General features: G+C 48.0%; 1 protein-coding gene across 1 annotated transcript in view; it reads left to right on the top strand.

Moving 5' to 3' along the window:
- CADPS (calcium dependent secretion activator) overlaps positions 1 to 18,518 on the top strand; it is a 661,462-nt gene that overhangs the window by 407,174 nt on the left and 235,770 nt on the right. Inside the window, exon 9 of the mRNA XM_063941549.1 lies at positions 1,506 to 1,572. Within this exon, the coding sequence (XP_063797619.1) occupies positions 1,506 to 1,572 (67 nt within the window). The remainder of the gene's footprint in view (positions 1 to 1,505; positions 1,573 to 18,518) is intronic.

Genomic DNA, 18,518 nt, shown 5'->3' with positions numbered 1-18,518 from the left:
CGAACGGGGGGCGTGCTGCAGCGGCTGCGTGACGTCACACGCAGCTGTTGCGGGCTGGGGAGCGATGAGTAGCTCCCGCCCGCTGTGCGATGACTTTGCACTTCTGCGGGGGAAGCCGGCACTGACATGCGGGGCGGGATAGCCCTGTGCTGGGCGTCCCCCCGCATGTCAGTGTGAATGATCGTAGCTGTGCTAAATTTAGCACAGCTACAATCATCTCGGAATGACCCCCTATATGCAGACTCGTCCCTGTCCTTGATTAGACCAATGACTGTGGTATCATCTGCGAATTTGATAATTTTTACCGATTGCACCTCCGAGGTGCAGTAATTTGTGTACAGAGAGAAAAGCAGGGGAGAAAGGAACCATTCCTGGGGGCCCAGTGCTGATCGATCGCGCACATGAGGTAAATTTCCCCGCTTTCACGACCTGCTTTCTGTCTGACAGGAAATCGACAATCCAGGAGCAGGTAGATTCCAATACCCCTAAAGGGAGTAATTTGGGGAGCAGAACGCTAGGTACAATTGTGTTGAATGTCGAGCTGAAGTCAACAAACAGGACCCTCTTATAAGTACCCGGCAGGTCTAAATGCTGCAGAATATAATGCAGCCCCATATTTACAGCGTCTTCAACACACCTGTTCGGCTAATAGGCAAACTGCAAGGGGTCTAGGTGAGGGCCTGTCACCTTTTTCAGATGGTTCAACACTAATCGCTCAAACACCTTCATGACCACGGACGTCAAGGAAATCGGTCTGTAATCATTCAGGTCCGCGATGACTGATTTCTTTAGGACCGGGATGATGGTGGAACATTTGAAACCGGAGGGCACCCTACACAGTTCTAATGATTTGTTGAAAATCCTGGTGAAAATGGGGGTGAGCTGTTCAGCGCAGGTCCTCATAGCAGATGGCGAAACGCTATCTGGACCAGAAGCCTTCCTAGGTTTTACCTTCCTGAACAGCTCCTCCACCTCCCCTTGACTCTCCTTACTGTATAAGAAATTATTAGCTATGGGTTGATAATCAGGGTGGCCCATTGCTTGTTGTGCATAAGGTAAGAGGGGTTCCAGGTTCCCACTCTTCTCTTGCAGACGGCAGAGTGAGTGGCAGTTGGCGAAGACTGAAATCTTGTGCCTGTAACATCAAACTATTCTATTTTCCACAGGCAAATGTATGAAGAACCCATGCCAGCTTTTATTACCTGCAAAAGGCTCTTGCACTGTGCGTCTTAGTGAGAGGACAGAGTCTGGGTCCATTTTTTACTTTTAGATTTAATTAGGAATTTCCTTGTGTTAACATTTAATTGCAATATTCCGTCCCTAAGGTGATCATTTTTGAGCCCTGTACCAACACATGACAAAGAAAGACCCACTAGTGACCTGCACTGTTGTATCTGTACGATGTATGAAAACTCGCCAGCTGTAATTATATTGTAATTATAATGTGCACATTTGCTAAAGTGAATTTGCACTTGTTAATTTGCTGTCTCTGATTTGTTCCCTAGGTACTTATGGGCGATCGGTAAGAACGTGTGGAAGAGGTGGAAAAAGCGTTTCTTCGTCTTGGTGCAGGTAACAATACAGTATGATTATGTTTACATGAAAATAATATCACATAACTTTCCACCGTTTCTGTAATTAATATTATGTGGTTTGTAAGCTGGCTGCTGTTTAAGAGCAACAACCAGGGCTGGCACTAGCTCTGGGCTGTGCCCTCATCATAGCGAACATAGCCAAGCGCCATACTCCCAGCCAATCAGAGACGTGGTGGAGCAGTAGCAACATGTAAGGCAGTGCTGACTGCTTCTTCTCCATGTTGTAGCTGTTTCTTCTTGTGGGGGGCTGTGGGGTCATTAAAATCACTGAATGAGTGACAGTAAATAACTTAACGCCTTACATACTATTAGACCTGATCACTAGGCTACGTTTTCGTACAGCGGGTGATCAGGTATAAACTGCACATGCGTATGCACCGCAATGCTCAGGCGCGTCGCAGGGGTACAAAGCAGATCGCCGCTCAGTGATGGGTTTGTGCAAAGGATCCGTTCGCACAGGCGTTCGCAAAGAAGATTGACAGGATGAAGGCGTTTGTGGGTGGCAACTGACTGTTTTCTGGGAGTGTTTGGAAAAACGCAGGCGTGTCCAAGCATTTGCTGGGAGGGTTCCTGACGTTAGTTCCGGTCCCGGACAGGCTGAAGTGATCGCAGTGGCTGAGAAAGTCCTGGGCTACTCAGAGAGTGCACAGGATCTGTTTGTACAGCTCTGCTACACATGCGTTTGCACACTTGCACAGCAAAAATACACTTCCGTATGGGCGGCGACTATGCGACGCAGAACTGCAAAAAAACCCTAGCGAGCGAACAGTTCTGAATTAGGCCCCATGTCCATAGTGTGCCATTTACAGCGATCAGTGAGAAACCAGCAGATAAATTTACTAAAGTTCGATTTGGTGTTCGGTTTTATGAATCGTTAAATCGACTAAAATCGAATTAAAATCAATCTACAAATCCCTTTACAAATCCTTAATTTACTAATATTCTATTTAGCATTCGATTTTCAAATCAAATTAGATTTTGGTCGATTTTGGAAGAGATTTTGGAGCTAATTCAGACCGATCAGCCACCCTAACATGTGGGGGGACGCCCAGCACAGGGCTAGTCTGGCCCTCCCCCCGCTACACGGGTACGATAGCATCACACGCGATGCTATCACACTCAGCGAGTAAGTCCCTACCTGTGCAGCATTGCTGCGCTGGTTGGCGACTTTTCGCCACGTCCTGGGATGCAGAGGCTGCGTGTGATGTCACGCAGCCACCGCGGCCCGCCCCCCGCACGGTCCAAGCACGCCTGCGTTGGCCGGACCCCCCCAAAAAAAAAACAGTATGCCTAACACTGCTGGCTCGCCCCCTCCCTCCCAGCGAACGCCTCTGCCTGTCAATCAGGCAGAGGCGATCGCTGGGCTGAGATGCCGATCGCATCTCTGGCATGCACATGCACACTGCGGCACATGCGCAGTTCAGACCTGATTGCCCGCTGTGCAAAAACGGACAGCAGCGATCAGGCCTGAATTAGCCCCTTTGTGTTCAGGTTATGAAATTCCTTCCAAAATCGAACCTCAAATCCCCATTAATATTGAATGCAAAATCGAACACAAAATCAATCTCCTCTTCCTCATTACTTTCTATTTGGGACCAAATGTATCACATGTGCACTAATTAAAAGGGAAAATCTCTCTTTCCACTGTTTTATACATGAACACCTGAGGGCTTAATTCAGACCTGATCTCTGTTGTGCAAAATCGCAAGGCAACCGATTATCGAACAACTGCACATGCGTACAGATTGTAATGTGCAGGCGTGAAGCCAAACTGTGAAAAAAAGCCTGCATCTTTGTTGATCGCTAGGCGTACGCAGGTTGATTGACAGGAAGCGGGCGTTTGGGGGAGGTGACTGCCCGTTTTCTGGGAGTTTCAGGAAAAAATAGGCGTTCTCAAGCTTTTTCAGGTAGGATGTCTGACGTCAGCTCTGGCCCCGATCAGCCTGTTTGTATCGCACTGTAGGAGTAAGCCCTGGGCTGTGCACAGACTACACAGACTGAAAAAATAATTCGATGGTGAGTGAGTTGCGAACAGATTTGCAGCTGACCGGCGTTTTGCAAAGCTTTTCGCATGGCGTACGCAGACTTGCACGGGGAGGATTTTCACTCTGGGCGGCAACTATCCGATCTCAAACCGATCAGGTCTAAATTAGGCCCTGAAATAGTTAGCAATAAGCATAGCCCTAATCTGCCTTCCACTTTCTGTGCTCACATAGTCAGTTGTTGGTAACAAAACCTCTGCCTGCTCACACTGTTTATTGCATAATCTGGGGGGGGGGGGGAGTGGTTGATTTAATGCAAGATTATGCAATAGACAGCAGCAGAGCACGATGTCGGACACTTTTGATGGATGATATAATAATATGCCTCCCAATTTATCTACCTTGGTTTTAATAGCCCAAAGGTGCGTTCTGTCACGGATTGGGTTGGCTATATGTGCCTCACTATACTAATGCTCAGCAGGCGTTTGCATATCTGACAATGGAGTCAAAAGCCAGGAGCAACAGCCATAGCCTAAATCTCCTGTTTGGGTGGGGAACAAATTAGAACAATATAGTAACAAGTACTATTAGCTGCTTCATTAACACATACAAGTAACTTACCCAACAACCATCATCTGGCATTTGACCCGCCTCAAATTTTCCTAATAAATTAGGGCCCAAATGTATTAAGCCTTAAAAAGTGATAAACCAGCTCCTAAATGTCATTTTTTAAACACATCCTATAACATAGCAGTTGGGAGGCTGATTGGCTGGCACTTTATCACTCTCCACTTCATCACTTTTTAAGACTTAATACTTTTGGCCTTAGTATTTTTATGAACATTGGTGCAGCTCACAAAATGGCCGCCTCATCTGTGCTAAAGCAACACGTACACTTTAGTCAAAGGTTATTCTGAAATTACCGTGTGACATTACTCATATATTCTGCATGCTTTACTAGGACCTGATGACATATTAGGAAATGAAAGAGCACAAATGAGTGTTTTCACCCACAATAAAATGCCTGTCACCAAACAACTGTGGTGTCAATAACCCGCCATTACTACTGACAAGAGTCTTGTCATGAGAGGCCTTATGGTGACATAAAGAGCCTTGAGCCTCCTGCTTGCTGCCGCTCTCACTTTTCAAGCCCAGAAAAAAAAATAACATTTGTTTTTATTTGTTATTCAGGATGGGGGGTGCCATTGAAACACCTGAGTTCTGCCCGTGACTCTTGACACAGGCAGCTGTCTGCCGGGATATAACGTATCTGTATGGCTGGGGAAAGAGCGTCTGTCTGAGGGGCCTGCTCCAAGCACTTTGCTTCTCTCCTCTTCTATATATGGAGGTCATGGGGCCAGGTCTACTCACCAAAGCACAGAAAAATGCAGGAAAATGTTTAGAAATCTGCAAATGAACAATACTGATAGCACAGATAGTCAGAGTTTTGCTGTGTTTGGATGTTTTATCCATAGTAATCTACTTTTCTCTAACGTCCTAAGTGGATGCTGGGACTCCGTAAGGACCATGGGGAATAGCGGCTCCGCAGTAGACTGGGCACAAAAGTAAAAGCTTGAACTAACTGGTGTACACTGGCTCCTCCCCCTATGACCCTCCTCCAAGCCTCAGTTAGATTTTTGTGCCCGAACGAGAAGGGTGCATGCTAGGTGGCTCTCCTGAGCTGCTTAGAGTAAAAGTTTATTTTAGGTTTTTTATTTTCAGTGAGTCCTGCTGGCAACAGGCTCACTGCATCGTGGGACTAAGGGGAGAAGAAACGAACTCACCTGCGTGCAGAGTGGATTGGGTTTCTTAGGCTACTGGACATTAGCTCCAGAGGGACGATCACAGGTTCAGCCTGGATGGGTCCCGGAGCCGCGCCGCCGGCCCCCTTACAGAGCCAGAAGAACGAAGAGGTCCGGTGAAATCGGCGGCAGAAGACGTTCCTGTCTTCAACTAAGGTAGCGCACAGCACTGCAGCTGTGCGCCATTGCTCTCAGCACACTTCACACTCCGGTCACTGAGGGTGCAGGGCGCTGGGGGGGAGCGCCCTGAGACGCAATAAAAACAGAAATACCTTAGGATGGCAAAAGAAATACATCACATATAGCTCCTGGGCTATATGGATGTATTTAACCCCTGCCAGTTTTCCAGAAAAAAGCGGGAGATAAGGCCGTCGTGAAGGGGCGGAGCCTATCTCCTCAGCACACAAGCGCCATTTTCCCTCACAGTTCCGCTGGAAGGACGGCTCCCTGACTCTCCCCTGCAGTCCCTACAGAATCAGGGTAAAAACGAGAGAGGGGGGGCACTATTGGCAGCTAAATTATAAACAGCAGCTATAAAAGGGAGTAACACTTATATAAGGTTATCCCTATTGATATATATATAGCGCTCTGGTGTGTGCTGGCAAACTCTCCCTCTGTCTCCCCAAAGGGCTAGTGGGATCCTGTCCTCTATCAGAGCATTCCCTGTGTGTGTGCTGGGTGTCGGTACGATTGTGTCGACATGTATGAGGAGGAAAATGATGTGGAAGCAGAGCAATTGCCTGTATTAGTGATGTCACCCCCTAGGGAGTCGACACCTGACTGGATGGTTGTATTTAAAGAACTACGTGACAATGTCAGCACTTTACAAAAAACTGTTGACGACATGAGACAGCCGACAAATCAATTAGTGCCTGTCCAGGCGTCTCAGACACCGTCAGGGGCGATAAAACGCCCGTTACCTCAGTGGGTCGACACAGACCCAGACACGGATACTGAGTCCAGTGTCGACGGTGAGGAGACAAACGTAATGTCCAGTAGGGCCACACGTTACATGATCACGGCAATGAAGGAGGCATTGAACATTTCTGACACTACAAGTACCACAAAGAAGGGTATTATGTGGGGAGTGAAAAAACTACCAGTAGCTTTTCCTGAGTCAGATGAATTAAATGAGGTGTGTGATAAAGCGTGGGTTTCCCCCGATAAAAAAGTGCTAATTTCTAATAAATTATTGGCACTATACCCTTTCCCGCCAGAGGTTAGGGCGCGTTGGGAAACACCCCCTAGAGTAGATAAAGCGCTCACACGTTTATCTAAACAAGTAGCGCTACCGTCTCCTGATACGGCCGCCCTCAAAGAACCAGCGGATAGAAGGCTGGAAAATATCCTGAAGGGTATATACACACATACTGGTGTTATACTGCGACCAGCAATCGCATCAGCCTGGATGTGCAGTGCTGGAGTTACGTGGTCGGATTCCCTGACTGAAAATATTGATACCCTGGATAGGGACAGTATATTACTAACTATAGAGCATTTGAAGGATGCATTACTATATATGCGTGATGCACAGAGGGATATTTGCACCCTGGCATCAAGAGTGAGTGCTATGTCCATTTCTGCCAGAAGAGCGTTATGGACGCGACAGTGGTCAGGGGATGCGGATTCCAAACGACATATGGAAGTATTGCCGTTTAAAGGGGAGGAGTTATTTGGGGCCGGTCTATCGGACCTGGTGGCCACGGCAACGGCCGGAAAGTCCACCTTTTTACCCCAGGTCACCTCTCAGCAGAAAAAGACACCGTCTTTTCAAACTCAGTCCTTTCGTCCCCATAAGTACAGGCGGGCAAAAGGCCACTCATTTCTGCCCCAGGGCAGAGGAAGAGGAAAAAGACTGCACCAGGCAGCCTCTTCACAGGAGCAGAAGCCCTCCTCTGCTTCTGCCAAGTCTTCAGCATGACGCTGGGGCTTTACAAGCGGACTCGGACACGGTGGGGGCCCGTCTCAAAAATTTCAACGCGCAGTGGGCTCACTCGCAAGTGGACCCCTGGATTCTGCAGGTAGTATCACAGGGGTACAAACTGGAATTCGAGACGTCTCCCCCTCGCCGGTTCCTGAAGTCTGCTCTACCAAAGTCTCCCTCCGACAGGGAGGCAGTTTTGGAAGCCATTCACAAGCTGTATTCCCAGCAGGTGATAATCAAGGTACCTCTCCTACAACAGGGAAAGGGGTATTATTCCACGCTGTTTGTGGTACCGAAGCCGGACGGCTCGGTGAGACCAATTTTAAATCTAAAATCCTTGAACACTTACATAAAGAGGTTCAAATTCAAGATGGAGTCACTCAGAGCAGTGATAGCAAACCTGGAAGAAGGGGACTATATGGTGTCTCTGGACATCAAAGATGCTTATCTCCACGTCCCAATCTACCCTTCTCACCAAGGGTACCTCAGGTTTGTAGTACAAAACTGTCATTATCAGTTTCAGACGCTGCCGTTTGGATTGTCCACGGCACCTCGGGTCTTTACCAAGGTAATGGCCGAAATGATGATTCTTCTTCGAAGAAAAGGCGTTTTAATTATCCCTTACTTGGACGATCTCCTGATAAGGGCAAGGTCCAGGGAACAGTTAGAAGTCGGAGTAGCACTATCTCAGTTAGTGTTACGTCAGCACGGGTGGATTCTAAATATTCCAAAATCGCAGCTGATTCCAACGACACGTCTCCTGTTCCTAGGAATGATTCTGGACACAGTCCAGAAAAAGGTGTTTCTCCCAGAGGAGAAGGCCAGGGAGTTATCCGAGCTAGTCAGGAATCTCCTAAAACCAGGCCAGGTATCAGTGCACGAGGGTCCTGGGAAAAATGGTGGCTTCTTACGAAGCGATTCCATTCGGAAGATTCCATGCAAGAACGTTTCAGTGGGATCTTCTGGACAAATGGTCCGGATCGCATCTTCAGATGCATCAGCGGATAACCCTGTCGCCAAGGACAAGGGTGTCTCTTCTGTGGTGGCTGCAGAGTGCTCATCTACTAGAGGGCCGCAGATTCGGCATTCAGGATTGGATCCTGGTGACCACAGATGCCAGCCTGAGAGGCTGGGGAGCAGTCACACAGGGACAAAATTTCCAGGGCTTGGGGTCAAGCATGGAAACATCTCTTCATATAAACATTCTGGAACTAAGGGCCATTTACAATGCCCTAACTCAAGCAAAACCCCTGCTTCAGGGTCAGGCGGTATTGATCCAATCGGACAACATCACGTCAGTCGCCCACGTAAACAGACAGGGCGGCACGAGAAGCAGGAGGGCGATGGCAGAAGCTGCAAGGATTCTTCGCTGGGCGGAGAATCATGTGATAGCACTGTCAGCAGTGTTCATTCCGGGAGTGGACAACTGGGAAGCGGACTTCCTCAGCAGACACGACCTTCACCCGGGGGAGTGGGGACTTCATCCAGAAGTCTTCCAAGAGATGGTAAACCGTTGGGAAAAACCAAAGGTGGACATGATGGCGTCCCGTCTCAACAAAAAACTAGACAGATATTGCGCCAGGTCAAGGGACCCTCAGGCAATAGCGGTGGACGCTCTGGTAACACCATGGGTGTACCAGTCAGTGTATGTGTTCCCTCCTCTGCCTCTCATACCAAAAGTACTGAGAATCATAAAAAGGAGAGGAGTAAGAACTATACTCGTGGTTCCGGATTGGCCAAGAAGGACTTGGTACCCGGAACTTCAAGAGATGCTCACGGAGGACCCGTGGCCTCTACCTCTAAGAAAGGACCTGCTCCAGCAGGGACCTTGTCTGTTCCAAGACTTACCGCGGCTGCGTTTGACGGCATGGCGGTTGAATGCCGGATCCTGAAGGAAAAAGGCATTCCAGAAGAAGTCATCCCTACCCTGATAAAGGCCAGGAAGGATGTAACCGCGAAACATTATCACCGCATTTGGCGAAAATATGTTGCGTGGTGTGAGACCAAAGAGGCCCCTACAGAGGAATTTCAACTGGGTCGCTTCCTACATTTCCTGCAAACAGGACTGTCTATGGGCCTAAAATTAGGGTCCATTAAGGTTCAAATTTCGGCCCTGTCGATTTTCTTCCAAAAAGAACTGGCTTCTGTGCCTGAAGTCCAGACGTTTGTCAAAGGGGTACTGCATATACAGCCTCCTTTTGTGCCCCCGGTGGCACCTTGGGATCTCAATGTGGTTTTGGGGTTCCTAAAATCACATTGGTTTGAACCACTCACCACTGTGGAATTAAAATATCTCACATGGAAGGTGGTAATGCTGTTAGCCCTGGCTTCAGCCAGGCGTGTCTCAGAATTGGCGGCTTTATCTTATAAAAGCCCTTACCTGATTTTTCACACGGATAGGGCAGAATTGAGGACTCGTCCTCAATTTCTCCCAAAGGTGGTTTCAGCGTTTCACGTGAACCAGCCTATTGTGGTGCCTGCGGCTACTAGGGACTTGGAGGACTCCAAGTTACTGGACGTAGTCAGGGCCCTGAAAATATATATTTCCAGGACGGCTGGAGTCAGGAAATCTGACTCGCTGATTACCCTGTATGCACCCAACAAGCTGGGTGCTCCTGCTTCTAAGCAGACGATTGCTCGTTGGATTTGTAGTACAATTCAGCTTGCACATTCTGTGGCAGGCCTGCCACAGCCAAAATCTGTAAAAGCCCATTCCACAAGGAAGGTGGGCTCATCTTGGGCGGCTGCCCGAGGGGTCTCGGCTTTACAACTTTGCCGAGCAGCTACTTGGTCAGGGGCAAACACGTTTGCTAAATTCTACAAATTTGATACCCTGGCTGAGGAGGACCTGGAGTTCTCTCATTCGGTGCTGCAGAGTCATCCGCACTCTCCCGCCCGTTTGGGAGCTTTGGTATAATCCCCATGGTCCTTACGGAGTCCCAGCATCCACTTAGGACGTTAGAGAAAATAAGAATTTACTTACCGATAATTCTATTTCTCGTAGTCCGTAGTGGATGCTGGGCGCCCATCCCAAGTGCGGATTGTCTGCAATACTTGTATATAGTTATTGTTACAAAATTCGGGTTATTATTGTTGTGAGCCATCTTTTCAGAGGCTCCTTCGTTTATCATACTGTTAACTGGGTTCAGATCACAGGTTGTACGGTGTGATTGGTGTGGCTGGTATGAGTCTTACCCGGGATTCAATATCCTTCCTTATTATGTACGCTCGTCCGGGCACAGTATCCTAACTGAGGCTTGGAGGAGGGTCATAGGGGGAGGAGCCAGTGTACACCAGCTAGTTCAAGCTTTTACTTTTGTGCCCAGTCTCCTGCGGAGCCGCTATTCCCCATGGTCCTTACGGAGTCCCAGCATCCACTACGGACTACGAGAAATAGAATTATCGGTAAGTAAATTCTTATTTTAACGCTTATGAAGTTTATAGAGGTATATTTAAGGCCCCTAAAATGTTCTTAATACTGCTATTGCAATATCTATCTATCTATCTATCTATCTATCTATCTATCTATCTATCTATCTATCTATCTATCTATCTATCTATCTATCCAGTGGTGCATGTAGAAATAATTTTTTAGTGGTAATGAGTCTTGAAAAATGGACGTGGCCATGTGTTGTGAGGGGGGCGGGCCCACATGCCACTAATGGGAGTGGCTACATGACACTAGCGACGTTGCCACGTGACACAGGCCCTTTTCTTTGCACTCTGGAGACAAGGCTAGAAATATATAGTAATGCCTCCAGTATAATAAATATATGTAGTAATGCCCCCAATTTAATAACATTATATAGTAATGCCGCCATTGTAACAGGAAATATACTGTAGTAGTGCCACTGGTATAACAGAAATATATAGTTATGTCCACATTACAATAGAAATATATAGGTATACCCCCATAATAATAGAAATATATAGTATAGTAAATATATAGTTATACCCCTATAATAATAGAAATATATAGTAGTGTCCACATTATATTAGAAATGAATTACCCCACACAGGGATGCTAGAAACATGTCCAGCAGCCCAGCCTGTGAAGAACAAAAGCCGCTCAGTGCTGATGCATCATACGAGCTGAGTGAAGGGAAACAGCTGCACTGCTGCTCCCAGCAAGGGATGCTGCGGAAAGTGCAATCAGGCTCCTCTCTCCTCGCTCCAGCCACAGCTGCCAGAGGAGGAAGCGTGATGTGACGTTATGACGTCACCGTCGTGCCCCAGTAACCCTGACAAAGTGACCAAGCACCATGGTCTTGCTGCTTTGTGGTGCATTATACTGTAATTGTGTGTAGAGTGTTTGGAAAAACGCAGGCGTGTCCAAGCATTTGCTGGGAGGGTTCCTGACGTTAGTTCCGGTCCCGGACAGGCTGAAGTGATCGCAGTGGCTGAGAAAGTCCTGGGCTACTCAGAGAGTGCACAGGATCTGTTTGTACAGCTCTGCTACACATGCGTTTGCACACTTGCACAGCAAAAATACACTTCCGTATGGGCGGCGACTATGCGACGCAGAACTGCAAAAAAACCCTAGCGAGCGAACAGTTCTGAATTAGGCCCCATGTCCATAGTGTGCCATTTACAGCGATCAGTGAGAAACCAGCAGATAAATTTACTAAAGTTCGATTTGGTGTTCGGTTTTATGAATCGTTAAATCGACTAAAATCGAATTAAAATCAATCTACAAATCCCTTTACAAATCCTTAATTTACTAATATTCTATTTAGCATTCGATTTTCAAATCAAATTAGATTTTGGTCGATTTTGGAAGAGATTTTGGAGCTAATTCAGACCGATCAGCCACCCTAACATGTGGGGGGACGCCCAGCACAGGGCTAGTCTGGCCCTCCCCCCGCTACACGGGTACGATAGCATCACACGCGATGCTATCACACTCAGCGAGTAAGTCCCTACCTGTGCAGCATTGCTGCGCTGGTTGGCGACTTTTCGCCACGTCCTGGGATGCAGAGGCTGCGTGTGATGTCACGCAGCCACCGCGGCCCGCCCCCCGCACGGTCCAAGCACGCCTGCGTTGGCCGGACCCCCCCCAAAAAAAAACAGTATGCCTAACACTGCTGGCTCGCCCCCTCCCTCCCAGCGAACGCCTCTGCCTGTCAATCAGGCAGAGGCGATCGCTGGGCTGAGATGCCGATCGCATCTCTGGCATGCACATGCACACTGCGGCACATGCGCAGTTCAGACCTGATTGCCCGCTGTGCAAAAACGGACAGCAGCGATCAGGCCTGAATTAGCCCCTTTGTGTTCAGGTTATGAAATTCCTTCCAAAATCGAACCTCAAATCCCCATTAATATTGAATGCAAAATCGAACACAAAATCAATCTCCTCTTCCTCATTACTTTCTATTTGGGACCAAATGTATCACATGTGCACTAATTAAAAGGGAAAATCTCTCTTTCCACTGTTTTATACATGAACACCTGAGGGCCTAATTCAGACCTGATCGCTGTTGTGCAAAATCGCAAGGCAACCGATTATCGAACAACTGCACATGCGTACAGATTGTAATGTGCAGGCGTGAAGCCAAACTGTGAAAAAAAGCCTGCATCTTTGTTGATCGCTAGGCGTACGCAGGTTGATTGACAGGAAGCGGGCGTTTGGGGGAGGTGACTGCCCGTTTTCTGGGAGTTTCAGGAAAAAATAGGCGTTCTCAAGCTTTTTCAGGTAGGATGTCTGACGTCAGCTCTGGCCCCGATCAGCCTGTTTGTATCGCACTGTAGGAGTAAGCCCTGGGCTGTGCACAGACTACACAGACTGAAAAAATAATTCGATGGTGAGTGAGTTGCGAACAGATTTGCAGCTGACCGGCGTTTTGCAAAGCTTTTCGCATGGCGTACGCAGACTTGCACGGGGAGGATTTTCACTCTGGGCGGCAACTATCCGATCTCAAACCGATCAGGTCTAAATTAGGCCCTGAAATAGTTAGCAATAAGCATAGCCCTAATCTGCCTTCCACTTTCTGTGCTCACATAGTCAGTTGTTGGTAACAAAACCTCTGCCTGCTCACACTGTTTATTGCATAATCTGGGGGGGGGGGGAGTGGTTGATTTAATGCAAGATTATGCAATAGACAGCAGCAGAGCACGATGTCGGACACTTTTGATGGATGATATAATAATATGCCTCCCAATTTATCAACCTTGGTTTTAATAGCCCAAAGGTGCGTTCTGTCACGGATTGGGTTGGCTATATGTGCCTCACTATACTAATGCTCAGCAGGCGTTTGCATATCTGACAATGGAGTCAAAAGCCAGGAGCAACAGCCATAGCCTAAATCTCCTGTTTGGGTGGGGAACAAATTAGAACAATATAGTAACAAGTACTATTAGCTGCTTCATTAACACATACAAGTAACTTACCCAACAACCATCATCTGGCATTTGACCCGCCTCAAATTTTCCTAATAAATTAGGGCCCAAATGTATTAAGCCTTAAAAAGTGATAAACCAGCTCCTAAATGTCATTTTTTAAACACATCCTATAACATAGCAGTTGGGAGGCTGATTGGCTGGCACTTTATCACTCTCCACTTCATCACTTTTTAAGACTTAATACTTTTGGCCTTAGTATTTTTATGAACATTGGTGCAGCTCACAAAATGGCCGCCTCATCTGTGCTAAAGCAACACGTACACTTTAGTCAAAGGTTATTCTGAAATTACCGTGTGACATTACTCATATATTCTGCATGCTTTACTAGGACCTGATGACATATTAGGAAATGAAAGAGCACAAATGAGTGTTTTCACCCACAATAAAATGCCTGTCACCAAACAACTGTGGTGTCAATAACCCGCCATTACTACTGACAAGAGTCTTGTCATGAGAGGCCTTATGGTGACATAAAGAGCCTTGAGCCTCCTGCTTGCTGCCGCTCTCACTTTTCAAGCCCAGAAAAAAAAATAACATTTGTTTTTATTTGTTATTCAGGATGGGGGGTGCCATTGAAACACCTGAGTTCTGCCCGTGACTCTGGACACAGGCAGCTGTCTGCCGGGATATAACGTATCTGTATGGCTGGGGAAAGAGCGTCTGTCTGAGGGGCCTGCTCCAAGCACTTTGCTTCTCTCCTCTTCTATATATGGAGGTCATGGGGCCAGGTCTACTCACCAAAGCACAGAAAAATGCAGGAAAATGTTTAGAAATCTGCAAATGAACAATACTGATAGCACAGATAGTCAGAGTTTTGCTGTGTTTGGATGTTTTATCCATAGTAATCTACTTTTCTCTAACGTCCTAAGTGGATGCTGGGACTCCGTAAGGACCATGGGGAATAGCGGCTCCGCAGGAGACTGGGCACAAAAGTAAAAGCTTGAACTAGCTGGTGTACACTGGCTCCTCCCCCTATGACCCTCCTCCAAGCCTCAGTTAGATTTTTGTGCCCGAACGAGAAGGGTGCATGCTAGGTGGCTTTCCTGAGCTGCTTAGAGTAAAAGTTTATTTTAGGTTTTTTATTTTCAGTGAGTCCTGCTGGCAACAGGCTCACTGCATTGTGGGACTAAGGGGAGAAGAAACGAACTCACCTGCGTGCAGAGTGGATTGGGTTTCTTAGGCTACTGGACATTAGCTCCAGAGGGACGATCACAGGTTCAGCCTGGATGGGTCCCGGAGCCGCGCCGCCGGCCCCCTTACAGAGCCAGAAGAACGAAGAGGTCCGGTGAAATCGGCGGCAGAAGACGTTCCTGTCTTCAACTAAGGTAGCGCACAGCACTGCAGCTGTGCGCCATTGCTCTCAGCACACTTCACACTCCGGTCACTGAGGGTGCAGGGCGCTGGGGGGGAGCGCCCTGAGACGCAATAAAAACAGAAATACCTTAGGATGGCAAAAGAAATACATCACATATAGCTCCTGGGCTATATGGATGTATTTAACCCCTGCCAGTTTTCCAGAAAAAAGCGGGAGATAAGGCCGTCGTGAAGGGGCGGAGCCTATCTCCTCAGCACACAAGCGCCATTTTCCCTCACAGTTCCGCTGGAAGGACGGCTCCCTGACTCTCCCCTGCAGTCCCTACAGAATCAGGGTAAAAACGAGAGAGGGGGGGCACTATTGGCAGCTAAATTATAAACAGCAGCTATAAAAGGGAGTAACACTTATATAAGGTTATCCCTATTGATATATATATAGCGCTCTGGTGTGTGCTGGCAAACTCTCCCTCTGTCTCCCCAAAGGGCTAGTGGGGTCCTGTCCTCTATCAGAGCATTCCCTGTGTGTGTGCTGGGTGTCGGTACGATTGTGTCGACATGTATGAGGAGGAAAATGATGTGGAAGCAGAGCAATTGCCTGTATTAGTGATGTCACCCCCTAGGGAGTCGACACCTGACTGGATGGTTGTATTTAAAGAACTACGTGACAATGTCAGCACTTTACAAAAAACTGTTGACGACATGAGACAGCCGACAAATCAATTAGTGCCTGTCCAGGCGTCTCAGACACCGTCAGGGGCGATAAAACGCCCGTTACCTCAGTGGGTCGACACAGACCCAGACACGGATACTGAGTCCAGTGTCGACGGTGAGGAGACAAACGTAATGTCCAGTAGGGCCACACGTTACATGATCACGGCAATGAAGGAGGCATTGAACATTTCTGACACTACAAGTACCACAAAGAAGGGTATTATGTGGGGAGTGAAAAAACTACCAGTAGCTTTTCCTGAGTCAGATGAATTAAATGAGGTGTGTGATAAAGCGTGGGTTTCCCCCGATAAAAAAGTGCTAATTTCTAATAAATTATTGGCACTATACCCTTTCCCGCCAGAGGTTAGGGCGCGTTGGGAAACACCCCCTAGAGTAGATAAAGCGCTCACACGTTTATCTAAACAAGTAGCGCTACCGTCTCCTGATACGGCCGCCCTCAAAGAACCAGCGGATAGAAGGCTGGAAAATATCCTGAAGGGTATATACACACATACTGGTGTTATACTGCGACCAGCAATCGCATCAGCCTGGATGTGCAGTGCTGGAGTTACGTGGTCGGATTCCCTGACTGAAAATATTGATACCCTGGATAGGGACAGTATATTACTAACTATAGAGCATTTGAAGGATGCATTACTATATATGCGTGATGCACAGAGGGATATTTGCACCCTGGCATCAAGAGTGAGTGCTATGTCCATTTCTGCCAGAAGAGCGTTATGGACGCGACAGTGGTCAGGGGATGCGGATTCCAAACGACATATGGAAGTATTGCCGTTTAAAGGGGAGGAGTTATTTGGGGCCGGTCTATCGGACCTGGTGGCCACGGCAACGGCCGGAAAGTCCACCTTTTTACCCCAGGTCACCTCTCAGCAGAAAAAGACACCGTCTTTTCAAACTCAGTCCTTTCGTCCCCATAAGTACAGGCGGGCAAAAGGCCACTCATTTCTGCCCCAGGGCAGAGGAAGAGGAAAAAGACTGCACCAGGCAGCCTCTTCACAGGAGCAGAAGGCCTCCTCTGCTTCTGCCAAGTCTTCAGCATGACGCTGGGGCTTTACAAGCGGACTCGGACACGGTGGGGGCCCGTCTCAAAAATTTCAACGCGCAGTGGGCTCACTCGCAAGTGGACCCCTGGATTCTGCAGGTAGTATCACAGGGGTACAAACTGGAATTCGAGACGTCTCCCCCTCGCCGGTTCCTGAAGTCTGCTCTACCAAAGTCTCCCTCCGACAGGGAGGCAGTTTTGGAAGCCATTCACAAGCTGTATTCCCAGCAGGTGATAATCAAGGTACCTCTCCTACAACAGGGAAAGGGGTATTATTCCACGCTGTTTGTGGTACCGAAGCCGGACGGCTCGGTGAGACCAATTTTAAATCTAAAATCCTTGAACACTTACATAAAGAGGTTCAAATTCAAGATGGAGTCACTCAGAGCAGTGATAGCAAACCTGGAAGAAGGGGACTATATGGTGTCTCTGGACATCAAAGATGCTTATCTCCACGTCCCAATCTACCCTTCTCACCAAGGGTACCTCAGGTTTGTAGTACAAAACTGTCATTATCAGTTTCAGACGCTGCCGTTTGGATTGTCCACGGCACCTCGGGTCTTTACCAAGGTAATGGCCGAAATGATGATTCTTCTTCGAAGAAAAGGCGTTTTAATTATCCCTTACTTGGACGATCTCCTGATAAGGGCAAGGTCCAGGGAACAGTTAGAAGTCGGAGTAGCACTATCTCAGTTAGTGTTACGTCAGCACGGGTGGATTCTAAATATTCCAAAATCGCAGCTGATTCCAACGACACGTCTCCTGTTCCTAGGAATGATTCTGGACACAGTCCAGAAAAAGGTGTTTCTCCCAGAGGAGAAGGCCAGGGAGTTATCCGAGCTAGTCAGGAATCTCCTAAAACCAGGCCAGGTATCAGTGCACGAGGGTCCTGGGAAAAATGGTGGCTTCTTACGAAGCGATTCCATTCGGAAGATTCCATGCAAGAACGTTTCAGTGGGATCTTCTGGACAAATGGTCCGGATCGCATCTTCAGATGCATCAGCGGATAACCCTGTCGCCAAGGACAAGGGTGTCTCTTCTGTGGTGGCTGCAGAGTGCTCATCTACTAGAGGGCCGCAGATTCGGCATTCAGGATTGGATCCTGGTGACCACAGATGCCAGCCTGAGAGGCTGGGGAGCAGTCACACAGGGACAAAATTTCCAGGGCTTGGGGTCAAGCATGGAAACATCTCTTCATATAAACATTCTGGAACTAAGGGCCATTTACAATGCCCTAACTCAAGCAAAACCCCTGCTTCAGGGTCAGGCGGTATTGATCCAATCGGACAACATCACGTCAGTCGCCCACGTAAACAGACAGGGCGGCACGAGAAGCAGGAGGGCGATGGCAGAAGCTGCAAGGATTCTTCGCTGGGCGGAGAATCATGTGATAGCACTGTCAGCAGTGTTCATTCCGGGAGTGGACAACTGGGAAGCGGACTTCCTCAGCAGACACGACCTTCACCCGGGGGAGTGGGGACTTCATCCAGAAGTCTTCCAAGAGATGGTAAACCGTTGGGAAAAACCAAAGGTGGACATGATGGCGTCCCGTCTCAACAAAAAACTAGACAGATATTGCGCCAGGTCAAGGGACCCTCAGGCAATAGCGGTGGACGCTCTGGTAACACCATGGGTGTACCAGTCAGTGTATGTGTTCCCTCCTCTGCCTCTCATACCAAAAGTACTGAGAATCATAAAAAGGAGAGGAGTAAGAACTATACTCGT

This window comes from Pseudophryne corroboree, chromosome 9 (assembly GCF_028390025.1).
Source record: "Pseudophryne corroboree isolate aPseCor3 chromosome 9, aPseCor3.hap2, whole genome shotgun sequence".
In the NCBI taxonomy this organism is placed as follows: domain Eukaryota; kingdom Metazoa; phylum Chordata; class Amphibia; order Anura; family Myobatrachidae; genus Pseudophryne; species Pseudophryne corroboree.
This window is presented reverse-complemented; position numbering and strand designations above follow the sequence as displayed.